The sequence below is a fragment of the Lissotriton helveticus genome, chromosome 3_1 (assembly GCF_964261635.1).
Source record: "Lissotriton helveticus chromosome 3_1, aLisHel1.1, whole genome shotgun sequence".
NCBI lineage: Eukaryota > Metazoa > Chordata > Amphibia > Caudata > Salamandridae > Lissotriton > Lissotriton helveticus.
In genome coordinates, this window is record NC_136061.1 from 1,019,068,832 (window position 1) to 1,019,082,867 (window position 14,036).

The following is a 14,036-nucleotide window of genomic DNA, read 5'->3' on the forward strand; positions in this document are numbered from 1 at the left end:
GTTTTATAGGCCGATTCAGTCCCCGTGGTGTTAGAGGTTGTGTGATGTGCCCGGTAGAACACATGCTCCCATTCTTTGGGCGACGGGACGTCCCAATTCCGTCTCCCACCGCGCCTGCGCCTTCGTGCGCTGCTTCAGGGGGCCGCGCACAATCATTGCGTAAAGTTCAGAAATAAGGCTGCGGTCGTCCTTTTTACAAACCAGCCTGCGTTCAAAGGTATGAGTGGCCCAGACATAAGGGCTACATTAGCCGGATGGGTTACCCAGGGCGCCACTTGCGCATGATAGAACGCATCGTCTTGCCCCAGCGGGAAGTAGTCCGCTTGTAGGGTCGAAAATGGGATCAGGCCCTCCAGGTCAAAAAGCATGCCCACTCGCTTGCAACCCTTCTCTCGCCATCGGTGGAAAACTGGCAATGAGCAACCCGGAGGGAAGTCAGGATTATCCTCTATTGGTGTCATTGGGGAGGGGAAGGAGGTCCAGCCTTTACGGAGAGCCAGTTGATCCCATGCTTTGAGCGTCGGGGACGTCACCGGGGAGGAGTACAGCCCCCACGCTCTGCATTTACGCGGAAGCCAGAGCTCTCTCCAGATGTTACAGCCGGCTACCGTCTGATCCATAAATAACCAATGTTTACTGGACATGGGTCTATTCCATTCCACCACGTATATAAGACAGGCTGCCTAGAAATATGTTGAAAGCAGAGGGAAACCCAGGCCGCCAGACGCCTTCGGAGAGGTGGATACCGCGAACGCAAAGCGAGGTCTTTTGTTATCCCACAATAATGTGTTGAGGAGATTTTGTAACCGTCTTCACATGCCCGGCGGTGGTGCAAGGGGAAGCATCTGAAAGAGATAAAGTATACGGGGAAGCACCGTCATTTTAATCGCGGGGGAGCCGACCAAACCATGCCAGCTTAAGACGTGACCACTCGGCCAGGGATTTAGCAACCCGTTCAGCCAACATAGAACCAGTATACAATTTAGACATCACTGAACCTCATTAGTGTTGTACTCCTGAATATTCTGCATAAAAACATTCACACAGTACATACATCGACTGTACCTCCAAAACTAAATAAAGAAGTAGAGGTATAGCCTCAGATATATAACTTAAGTTTGATAATCTAGTGTTGCATGACAACTGTACCAGTAGTAACCTTTTTTGTGCCAAGTACTCTTGTTCAAACACTAACATTGTTACTCTAACTGTGGTCACACAAGAAATAGAGATATTCATTGGATTTAAGATTAAGAGTTTGCACTATCAGGCCTTATTTGTAATAAAACTACAAACTGCATCTACACCCACATTTAACCTTCTTCAAACAATAGAGGATGACATCAGGCTTGGTGAAAGAACAGTGCTTCACAATTCAATAATTCATAGTGCAATTATGCTTCAAAATTCACCAGTATTTAGAAAAGCATTTCAGGGTCAAAGCAAGCAAGAGGCGTGGCTTGCCTTGACATCATATTGGAGCACTGAAATGTTGACCGCTCCATTGAAGAAAATGGAGCTGCAGTGTGCTCCAAACACTGGTATAGACCCACTGATGTCAACTTTTCAATGTTGTAATAAATACCCTCTGATTCTCCCTCTCCCCTGACCCTCCCAATGACAGAGCTCTCCCTATTTACACTAAAGGGAAAGTAAAAAAGTTTATTAAACTTGAAAGAAATTAGTGCAAATATTTTATGGTAATTATAAATTAATGCTACATACTCATTTTTAATTCAGTGCTTAATAAAACAATGCTACATGACTTTTACATTAATTTAAAATATCATTATTTTGACATTTTTAGATTCGATTTTTTTTAAAAGTTTAAATTATAAACCATTCCCACCTAAAATAAAAAACAAAAATGTTGTAATTATTTATTATTTTTTTTAAGTGATGTATAGACTTAATTAAAATTAACATATTCTGATAAACATGGAATGTTGCATTCATTTTTTAATTATAAAACTTTTTTTTTAAAGAAAATAAAAAAATAATTCAGATTTCTTTAACATTCATTTAAATGTATTTACATTTGAACTCGATCAAACAATTTAGTTTGATTTAACATTATTTCCTAAGGGGTTATATTTTTAGTCAATGCCTCGTTTATTTAATATGGGAGGGCGCTTCAGTGCCAGTGGTTGGCCATGTGTGGTGCTGCATTTACTCCAGCTTTGAGCTGAAACACTTTTGGTACTGTTTTGTTTGCTTTTTGGCTGTAGTAACTTTAGAAGTGAAGTTTAATAGCAGTGGGCCTACTCTTTTCTAGGTGGGTGCCTGTCCCTGCCTAAACCTCTCCCCAATATTCCCTAAACCCCTTCTTACTCCTCCATAAACCCCTCCTCTTTAGTAGCAAGTATGTCCTTTTTTCCAACCTCTTCCCAGTCCCTCCCACATTTACGTCGAAGTTATAAACTTACGTGTGAGGTCTTCCCTTAGAAAAGGTAGGAGAGGTGGAGGTCGAGATTTACAGTCTTGTGTTTGTGAATTGCATTTTGTAAGTAAGTAGTACTACTGTAGTACTACCATACGCACTACAAAACACACTTTGTGAAATGGGCCCAAGTGCTTTCTTTATCTGTAAAAACAAGCATTGGCAAAGTTAGTAGGTCTGCCTATTTGGAAAGTGAAATTGCTTCTTTACTGATAGGCAAGTTTGTGTGTGCAAGTGGGTGAATCTTTCAAGTTGGGGATGCATAGACACTGGGGTGAATGAGTGAGTAGCGTGGGTGGGTGAATAACTGAATATGTGGCTAATTGATGGGTAAGTAAATGGGTGAATGGTTGAATACATGAGTGAATGCATGATACAGACAGGTGGCACCAATATTCTAGGCCATGCCACTGGTGATAATCTTATTAGAATGCTAAGAATTACCAGTATCATGCGAGTACAAGAATTGCCTCAGGGCTAGGTACCATTGTGCCAACAATACCCCCAGGATATTAAAATTGCCATTGTTGTGCCACTACAAACACTAGTCAGAAGTGGGCACTAACATTGTGTGAGTGTCACCAGTACCAAGACGTCAAGAATTACCACCATTATTTCATGGCCAGCATTGTTCTCATCTTTTCAAGAAGTACCACCATTATGTTACAAATCAGCATTATGCTTGTAGTGGGTATCTTTAAGGCATGGGTACCCACAGTATGCAAAGAGCTCCCACTAATATGAGGAGCCCTGTATTACTTTATGGGTGACCGCCATCATGCCACAGGATGCCCACATTATGATTGTAATGAATAATTCATATCCCTTTGCCAAACCCAATTAAACCTTTATGTAAAGAATGATGTGCAGCCCATTATAATAATAATAATAATAAAATAATAATAATAATAATAATAATCCACATTTGTAAAGCGCACAATCACCCGTAAGGGTCTCTAGGCGCTGGGGGCCGTCGGGAAGATGAAGCAAGCTATTGCCCAGAGTCACATGGTGCTGGGCTAACCTGCCGCCGGAGCCGGGGATCGAACCCTGATCCCCAGATTCCAGCGTCAGTCGCCCTGGCCGCGGCACCCACACCTCTCCCACATTAAAAACACACACCTAGTGCAAATCTCCATAACATTAACTTTCTATGGGAAACACTTGAATACATGTTGCCAGTAGTCCTCCATCCTAAATACCATAAAAGGCTACAATCTCATGGCACTTCTTCCAACACTGAGGGCCTGATTTATTGTGCCTTTTAAAAATGCTGACACAACGCAGTAATAGAACAGCACATCACAACGTCAACATGCCACGAAAAACACAACATAATAAGATTACAAAACACAGCGCAAACTAATCCAATTCAACTACTCAATACAATTGCTTTGTTGGCTTGTTTTTCTTCTGTTGTATTGTCTATTGTGCTTGGTTATAATTGTTTTAGTGTTGTGTGGCTCAATTGTTGTCTTGTTTAGTGTTGGGTGGTAAGTGTACAAACAAGTACTTATCCCCATTCCTTTCGGGTAATGCCAGCACACCCTGGCATGGGGAGCATTTTGCATGATCTCTGAAAATGTGCTGGCTTCCTGGATAATGGGCTTTTGCTGGAACCCGACTAGAACAGCAGACCATGTGTGGTTGGACTGATGCATTCAGCCATGATACGTACTCATGTACTTATTTGCTGTTGCTTCAGGAAGCTCCTCATCCTGGATCTTGGCACCTCTGCCACCCTGATCGTTCCTGATCTTTCTACGGGTTTGGACACCGTCTGAGATGCTATCCTTCTCAAACACCTACATGGATCTGCCATTTGCCTGAATGCTTTGAACTGGTTTGGATCCTTTCTTTCTCTCAGAGTTGCCAAACAGTCATGCTTCTTCCTTTCTATTCTTCAACCACACAGATAGGGTGTGGCGTGTTCCAAAGCTCACGCTTTAGCCCCACCATTCCAACAGAGACCTTGCTCGGTGAGATTATCAGATCGTCTAAATGTGAAATTGCTTCCTATGCAAAATACACCCTGCTGATCATATCTGTCTCAAACAATGTCCTAAACATTCAAGCTAACTTCAGTTCCTGTATGGTCCGGGTCGCCAATTATTTGAAAACAAATTGCCTAAAGCTCAATGAAATAAAACCGAAGGGATTCTACGTGGTAAGTCTGTTCAGGTTAATTTGTAGGCAAGGTGACTAGAGAGCTTGATGACACCCTGCAACCACCAACTGTGTTAAATATCTAGGTATCATACTTGACCAATACATTAGAATGGCAGATCCAATTACCTCTCCCTGTTTTTGTCCCCTAAAGAAGCTAAGCAAGATTTTCACTCTGCTTCCTCTTGATACATGTAAAATAGTGTTTCAAGAATTGGTCACTAGTAGACTTGACTATGGAAATGCCATTTACATGGGTATTCCTGCATATCTAAGGGAAAGATTTTAAATTGTGCAAAATGTAGTGGCCTTTTTTATAACTAACCTTCCCACCTGCACCTCTGTATCCAGTAACTTAGGTCCTTTCATTGACTACCCATGCACAAATGTGGCCTAGTTAAGATTCAATGCTTTGCTCATTAAGCCCTGCTGAATACTGACCCATGCTATCTAATCAAGAGGCTTCATTCTTTCAGCCGTTGCAGCATCTGAGATCTTCACCCCAACATTTGGTAATCATCCTTCAAAATTTCTGCTCTTGGTCTGCAGCTCGCTCCTTCTTGTACTTGCCTACTACAAATCGGATTTTCAGATGTTCAAAAGTAGCTGAAAACCTGGCTATTTTCTGTCTTCAGCTAGTTCTTCCACCAGCCAGCTACTCTCCCTTGGTGGACAGTAGCGCTGTAAAAATCCAAATTACATAACATTAAGGAGGCCTAAAATCACTTTTGATGGCCCTGTAAGGTAGGGAAGATGTAACTTGGCTATAAGGTTTCTTGCTTGGTTTGTTCAAGTTACAGGGGTTTGCCCGATCAAATATGAAGTGGATGAGCATGAATATATCTGTGACTTCTATAGCAACACATTTTCTGTTTCCGATTTAGGTGCAGCTTTTTAAATCACAAATCAGAAGCCACTGTGTGGGCCCAAAACTTCCCAGTATTGAGTTTGCTTTCAGAGTGTGTAATATAGTTGTTTGTATGGCCAGTCTGGGTCTAGATTAATATTTTATTAGCAAGAAAAACCAGTGGGGGTCATTGAAATGTGGGAGTTAGTTACAGTTCATGCAAGGTATTTTGGCATAAGTCGAGAACCTGAGAGAGGGGAAAAGTAGCCTGTTCATACTGGGGAAGTATGGCTTTGACTTCAGTTGCATTGAGGATATCGGTGTATATTTTTTAGCATAAGGATGTACACAAAATGTAGACAATGATGGACATAGTTGTATCCATTAAATGTTGGCTCGTTGTTGTAGCCTCTCTAATGTAACTTATGTAAGGACAAGTGTCACTTAATTGTGAATGAGAAGAATGTGAGATGCTCAGATGTGTTAAAGGTAGCATTTGGATGTTCAGTCGTGAATTTACCACCACTGTAATTGGCAGAGGCTAAGTAGGTGGAACTTTAAAAACTTTCTATTTATTTCGATTTATGAAAACCATATACATCTAGAAACACTGCATATGTGGGTGTTTTCGTTTTAATCTGTTCATTAAAATAAGTATTTGATTATTGTTCTATTAGGTTCCAGCAAATTAAAAATCACTCTAATTTTCTTTTTTCACAATCATTATTCTGAAGATTTTCGCTAGTAAAGCTTATAGGTGTGTGGCAATTGCAGACAGTGTTTCATCCTTCATGCTTTTACATTTACAGAGATTAAAAGCAGCTTTGATCCAGCAGCAGTCTCAGGTAACCAATGGAGAAACTACAAAGGAACACAGTAGTTTGTCAAGGACGCAACCGGAGGATCTTCACCCTCTCCCATTACAACAGCCGGCTACCTCCACTACTGAAACGCCGGTATGACAGCACCGAGGGAAATACTAATTTTTAGATTTTAAAAATATGTGTAATTGATGTGTGGAATTGCAGTCATTTATTTGATGGAGGGTTATCGAACAGATTTAGTGTCCTGTAGAAATCAAGGTATAATGATGTTGCATTCATTGTGTCAGAAAAGTCCCTCTGTAGATTGCCATCAATGCAATTTAAAGAAAGACATCGTATGTTCACTTTGTCCTGGTTGTGTAGCTTTTTGCATTAGTGTCTAACCTAATATTTATTGATAGCGTCACACTTGTGTGAGAAAAAACTAACAGAGAATACCTGTAGTCAATTTAATAGGATTGGCTTCAAATGGTTTGTGCCAAACGATTGATGCAATACCAACATTGATTTACTAGTTAGGACCACTGCTCAACCCAAATCAAAATGGCAACTACTGGGAGACACAAGGGAATGACTTGGACCGAGCTGCATGGTTGCAGTTGGTGAATATAATGCTAGGCAGTTGCTAGAGGCTTTGCACCTCTAGCCTGACTGCATTGGAGTCATAAAGTGGTCAAAAGAACTGGAACCTTCCTCCATATCTGCACCTGACCCACTTTCACTGCAATCTGTGGTGGCTCCAGCTCTCACCCAATGGAGTCAGGCCACCTAGAAGCAAAATAATGTATCATCGGTCCACGCCTACATCTGGATGAGTGACTTGAATGGGGGAAGACATATGTCATATTACTTGAGCGGTATGGTGGAACATAGTCACTGTGTGGGCAGTGCGGCTTGGAGTCAGATCATCATAGGAGAAACTCATTTTTCAGAGAGCAGACCTCTCTCTTATCTAAGTCCTAACAAGCGCACGTCCTTCATCCAAAATGAGTCCCCACTTCTTTACAGCCTTCTTTCTTGTTTGAGAGCATTGATGTGAAGATAATCCTTCCTGAGCCCCTATAGGAAGATTCTACTTTATATGTTCTGCCGACCCTACTCTAACTGTCCATTAGGTGATTTACCCAAATATTAATTCAAAGTTATCATGTCATAATATCGGGATGGTAAAAATATTATGGGACTTAATATCAATGAAAAGAATGTTTTTAATGTATTTATTATTGTTTTTAATATAGGGGGTTATTCTGATGGTGGCCGGACTGCATCCGATGGCTGATCAGATGCGGTCCGACCGCCATCTGCTGCTGCAGTCCGACCGATGCATTACAATGCGTGCGGTTGTAGGCAGACGGACATTCCGATGGGCTTCAGGAGCCCGTTGGAGGGTCAGTAATACCTACAATAAGGGCGGTGCCTGCTCAGGCACCGCCATAGGGATTAAAATGTCCCTTTCCAACTGCCCTTTCATTGCAGTTCGCATGACATGAAAAGGCAGACGGAAAGTGACTTTGGGGGCCCCTAGCGAGGCCACCCCCCCCCCTGGCATTCCGCTATGGGACTGGGGGGCACCTATGGTGTACCCTAAACATCCCTTCACCGTGTGTGCCTGCCACATGGTGCAGGGATGTTTTTAAAGTGTACATTGTCTATTGTGGCTTGTGCCACAATAGAAAATATACACTTGGCGACTGCCGTGAAGGTGATTGCATTGTTATAATGGCAGCAGGACCGTCGACTCCTTGTCGGGCCACCCTCTTCCGCCGCAGTGCCGGTCAGACGAGAGTCCGACCTGCATCATAATGATGCCCATAGTTTTTTATTTGAATAAATATAATTATATCAGCATAAATCATCAGTATTATAATAAGTGTGGGTTTTAATCTGTTTTGGTATAGCTTGTAAGGTTTTATATGAAATTAATAATTTTTGTTCTAATTTAATTAGAAATTTTTACTTTTTAGTGGGTTGTCGGGATTATAGGGAATTAGAGAGTGGAGGTTTTTTTTAATGTAAAGTATTTATTTTAATTTGTGAGTCATTTTTTTCTTCGGCAAGTGGTGACTCCTTTTCATGTCATGTAAAAAAGTACCCTACCCACGTTCTCCACTCCACCTCAGCCCTCTAGATCCTAGAAGAGACTGGATCCTAGGAGGGCTCTTAATATTTACATCAATCGTATCAGGGAACATCGGGTCGACAGTCAGCTCTTTGTGGGGTTTGCTGGAGCAAAGAAAGACAAGGTAGTGACACTAGCACCATCTGTCAGTGGATCTTGCTCTGCATTCAAATCTACTACGCTTTGGCCAAGAAACAGGTCCCGGATGGTTTGCATGCTCATTCCACCTGAGCCTAGGCTGCTCCCACTGCGTTGGCACACAACGTGCCTGTTCTGGATATTTTCCATCTATTATGTGGGTGCCACAAAATACATTCACGAAGCACTATTGTCTGGATAGCCAAGTTTGTCAAAATTAGCATTTTGCCCACTCAGTCCCGTAGGTATTTTTGGTTTGAGCCAGTTCACAGACCCATCACCTAGGGGGTTTTGATTCGGTATATTTTCAAAAGTAGAGGAATCTGCCCTTAGAAGTACCTATCAGAAGAACAATTTACTTATCTTCAGTAATTCTTTTTCTGATAGATACTCTATTTAAATGCAGATTCCTCACCAATTCACCCCATTCTGTGACTGGATTTTTTTCTACCTAAAAAAGTACCACGTATAGAGATCTGCACACAGGTCAAAACCAATTAACTGTGCGTCTGGCTTTACAGACTGCCCAGAAAGTAACTGACATCAGCATGTGAGGGGCACATATATGTAGTTAAGAGCGTCACTTCAGAGCGGTACGATAATTGACTTGGAGCCTCAAGACCCCACCAGCCGACACACAAGGGTACTGCTTGAAAGTGTCTGGATCTAGTCTGATGCCTGGGCAATATTCAAAAGGGGAGGTTTTCCCTCAGCATCCCAATATTCCTTTGCATCCCCACCTGTGTCCCTATTTACCCACTTTGAAGTAATTCAAAAGGAGGACTCAGAGATGCTCAAGGAGAAGTTACGTTTTTCTGCTTCTGCCTGCATTGTCAATGGTTGTTTGTTTATAGCAGGAACTTTTATTTCTGAGTTTTATTACTTCAAATATTGTTCAAGCTAAGGTGTAAAATATTGCCTTACTTGTGAAATCGCAATCTCCATTATGTGGATATCAGCAAAACAAACAAGTTTTATTAAGGTTTACTTGTAGCACACACTCACATGCCCACTTCCTGAAAAGTCATTGCAGTTAAATATAATTGGTTGGCAAGTTCACTGAAGCTTATGGTGGCTTGCAACAGGTTACCGCTTCACACCAGTTTATTTATAAAGTTTTATATATCGCGAACAAGATCCCAAAGGATATCAGAGCGCTTTACAAAAGGATGGAAGTCCGTTAATAAATGCAATATCGACATCAAGTAAGAATAACAAACATGACTAATTACAAAAGAGAAACATTGTGAATTCTAAGACCCAACATAATGCAAGTTCACTTTAGTCACATAAACATTATAGATGTCTTGCTGCATATCTCTGAATATTAAAATAAATAATTTTAAAAAAAGGACACCAGTGAGAACTTTATTGTTCCCTCTTCTTGGACCCCCTAACCCACTTAGTCATATTGCCATGACTATATGATCCTGAAGCGAATCACAATTATAATCAGGCAGAAGTAAGCTGCACTGAGGATCCCACTATTTCTTCTGTGTGAAGGCATTACAACCAGCTCACAAAAAGGAGAGGCATTAAAAGTCTACTAGTCTAGGGGCACAACAAAATAAGTCTTGGCACATTAACATTAAATGGCAGGCACAAAATCATATAACCAATCACTGAAATCCCCACAGGTAGACGAAATTAAGTGCAGACGCTTGGTTTCGGGCTGGCAAGCATTTGTTGTGTTTGTTACCTTGAGGGATTACCACCGCTGGATAGAAGAGAATGAAAAGCATGTTTTGAAGCAAAACGATAATCGGTAGGAATGAACAACAAGCTTCTTGGAGAGGATGATTACAGGTTATGATCCCTTTGCTGACTCTGCAAACCTTATTATGATGAACAGAGATAGTGTTGGTGTTACTTGCTTAGTAATTTATGATTCCAGACTCAGTAGGTTGCTGAGTAGTATCATTACACACAATAGCATTATCAACTTTGGACTGACTTGGAAAGGATTCTTTATGATCAAAATGATTCCTTAACATTTCCCCTGGTTCACAAACCGTGGGAGATGGAAAAAACCCAAGGGGTGTAAACTGTGAGCTTTGAATATGACTGTTCTAATCAGAAAATGTATCCAAACCTTTGACAGCTCCTTTTGCTGATTTAAATTTGATGATCGCAGAGTCAGCTCTGTTATGGCTTGCTTTGAGTTTAACCACCACATAGCACATTTTTGGGGCTTTGTTGATGCATTCATATGTAAACCAGTTACACAAGATCCTTGGGCTCAATAAGTGCCCCCCACTTTGTAGCTATAATCTGTTTTACCAATGTGTATCCCAGGGTGACCCACTGTTGCTCCACCTCGGTGAGATTGTTTGTCCCCTAACCCATTGACATTGCACATCAGATCGGAAAGTGACGTCTCTACAGAATTATTAGCCATGTCACAGGCAGAGGTAAGTATATGTGATCCGTGGTCCGAACCCCGCGGGCAGCCCGGACAGATGCCTGCCTCCCCCTCTGGCTGTCAGAAATGGAGCAGTATGTAGGCAAGCAGAGTTTAGGAAGCGGCTGGAAACCATAATGAGCATGAGTGAAGATCATTTCTGTGACTGGATGCAGTGTTATAAACAGCGGACATTGGATTAAAAAAACATAACAACCACCACCCCCCTCTCTGCCAGTGGATCTAAAACTACCCACTCCCCAACAAGGCAGAGTGCCCGTCCACCCCACCCCCCAATAACAGAGGTGCCAAATCCGAACACCTTCAATAAACAAGCTGCATAATAAGCGAGGACCTCCTCCCAGAGTAATCTACATGGCAAGCACAGTAGAATAAGTGATATCCCCCCTTCCTGTGAAGTCAGTAGATAATCTTACTGTGTCCTATTTTGCGGTTCAGCAGTGTCCCAACGAAACCCCCGACTAAGGACCCCAAACATTCGCACATGGATACGACAAAGGCGGATCCAGAGTCATTTAGCAGTGGCGTTTGTCTTAAAGGTGGGCCAAGGTCTGAGGTATCCTCAGCTCCCAGGGGGCAGCTCATTGTCTTCAGCAGCTGATTCGGTCCGGTACCCAGTGGTGGGTTCATCCTGTTGTGTTGCAGACCAGTTTGTTTCTCGTTGGCGGGCTTCCCCACTCGGCGCCACCCCTCAAGCCAGTCCCATGTGTCCTCAGGGAAGGAGAAGAACCAGGTTTTTCCCCCTGCAACAACATGTAATTTCACCAGGAAAAGCATTGCATACTTAATGTCCTGTTCTCTCAGCGCCTTTTTAACCGTTAAAAAACTGCACCTTTGATTTTGGACTTTCGTGGTGAAGTCCGGAAAAATGGTGATCGCACTGTTCTCTACAGTGAGTGACGGGCAGGAGTGTGCGGCCTGAAGGATAGCATCACGATCTCGGAAGGTAAAGACCCTTGCTATTATCGGTCGAGGGGGAGCTCCAGGCTTAGGTCGACCCCGGGATTCGATAAGCCCGTTCAATAGAGAAGTAGTTCGATAGTCACTTTGGTTTTAGGCGATTGGAGATTAGGTCCTCGACAAAGAGATCAGTAGCCGGGTCCTCGGCCCGTTCCGGGACCCTCAGGATGCGCACGTTGTTTCACCGCGCCCGCCCTTCGTAGTCATCCAGTTGTATCTCCATCTTAGCTTGGGTGTCTCGTAGCCGCTGTACTTCTTGTTTAAATTGGGAGGTTTCCTTTGTGAGCTCCGTTGTGACATCTTAAAACTCTTTGACTCTAGCGTCCATCTTCCGCAGGTCTGCCCTGATGAGTGAGACCTCAACTTCGGCCATGATATCTTGAAGCGTTCGGTCTTGTGGGGCAGGTGTGGATCCCGCCTCATCAGGGACCCCTGACCGGGGGACCCCCTGACCTTCTCCTGATTTGGACCATGCAAACTTGACGAGCTTGGTTTGCAGCGAAGTCTTCGTATCTCTCCCCCCTGCCATGACCCTTCTGTGCTTGGCAGGCGATAGGAGGCGTAGTCGGGCCAAGACCGGTAGGCTCTGCCTCCGGCGGCCTGTCAGGTTTCCCGGTCCGGGCACTCGGAGGTTGTGCGAAGTGACGGACGTTGGTGCCCCTTCTCTCCGTTCACTGACTTTCGTGGCAGGAGAAATACCCAGTCTCCTGGAAGTGCGATGCACCGAGCTGTCCTCTCTTCGCAACCAATTTGAAGGCACCACTTTTTATGGACAGGTATAGTGTTGGATCATGCTCCCCCACTGGTGTCCAGGGGTGGGGGGCCGCCGCGCAGGCCGCAAGAGTTCAATTCAGGGACCCCCTTAAATATCAGGCCAACAGAGTGTCTCATTCAACTACTGACCCGGAACCAGCTCAGGAGATCTCGCCTCCTCCTTCTCACAGCAGGTCTCTCCTCCGGTCTCGATCACCGCCTCTCTGGATGTCTCGCCGTTCACTGGGTCGCGGCACCCCCACTGTCCACCGGCCTCCCAAGGGTTCTTCCGCGGCTTTCCACTGGTACTTTCCCTGGTGACCTCACCACAGGGTTTCAGTTCAGGGCCGGCAGGGGCTCCCCCCACCCGAGAGGGCACAAGTCGGGCCACTGTGGAGCACCGCAGCAGTACCAGGACGTTGTCCGATGTCCGGGCCCCCAGGCAGCTTCATGTCCGTGCCGTCTCCCCTTGAGCCGGTGTGCTGTCGTCCTTCACCGGCGGAGAGCAAAGCACCCTGGCTCCGCTCCCCCAACTCGGGCTGAGGAGTTCCTCCCGTGGGCTGCCCTCGATCGACAAACGTCCACAAGCCTCGCGGCAGGCAGCCGAGGCAGACACAGAGCACCGCCAGCTCCGGGCTCCGATATCCTACAGCAATATTATCGCACCCGGCGTGCCACCATTTTGTGGCGTCTCCACCTCAGAAGACTCACCAGTTTCTTTCCTAGTTCTCGCACCTTCAGGCATTAGATCTGCGGGCAGCAGGCACTCGCCGCAGCCATGGCGTGAAATCCACCAGAGTCAGAGCTTAGATTCACGTTTATGATCAGGATTTGTGACTGATTACGGGCGAGGACTCCGGAGCCTCGCTAGTGTGCTGCCATTCCCAGTGGCTGCTGGCCACGCCCCGCCTTTTGAGGCACTTTTTATTGTTTGCATGGTTGCAGGTCCTAACCCCAACAACCACAGTACCCAACATACATGCTTAAAACAGTTATTGTGTATACAGTTACTATCTCGTGATACTTCGAAGACTCTTCCCGGACAACAATGTGCAATCATCCGGACCCTACACTAGGCGGCGATCTATGTACAGATATGAATGTCAGCAGCCCTACATGCCAAGAACAGATGCATACTGGTAAGTAGCATATTCCATTTCATTATGCATAAACATTTCAGTACTGTTGTCACAAAAGCAGGAGGCTCTCCTGGGTTCAATAACTCTCACTCCTGGGAGACACATGGTTCCAGTTTGCTTCAACATTTGGGTGGGAGATTTTGTGGATGTCTGCGGCATCGAAATGCAGTACCCAAAATTTCAGCAATGCACTCTACTGTTCCCTTGCCCAAAATTTGGGGGCTCCTG

The 14,036-nt window shown here is 44.2% G+C and overlaps 1 protein-coding gene across 2 annotated transcripts in view; it reads left to right on the plus strand.

Moving 5' to 3' along the window:
• Positions 1–14,036, plus strand: part of ATF2 (activating transcription factor 2) — a 412,263-nt gene that overhangs the window by 273,152 nt on the left and 125,075 nt on the right. For both annotated transcript variants that reach the window (XM_078681532.1, XM_078681531.1), the window contains one exon: positions 6,263–6,409. In XM_078681532.1, the coding sequence (XP_078537658.1) occupies positions 6,263–6,409 (147 nt within the window). The remainder of the gene's footprint in view (positions 1–6,262; positions 6,410–14,036) is intronic.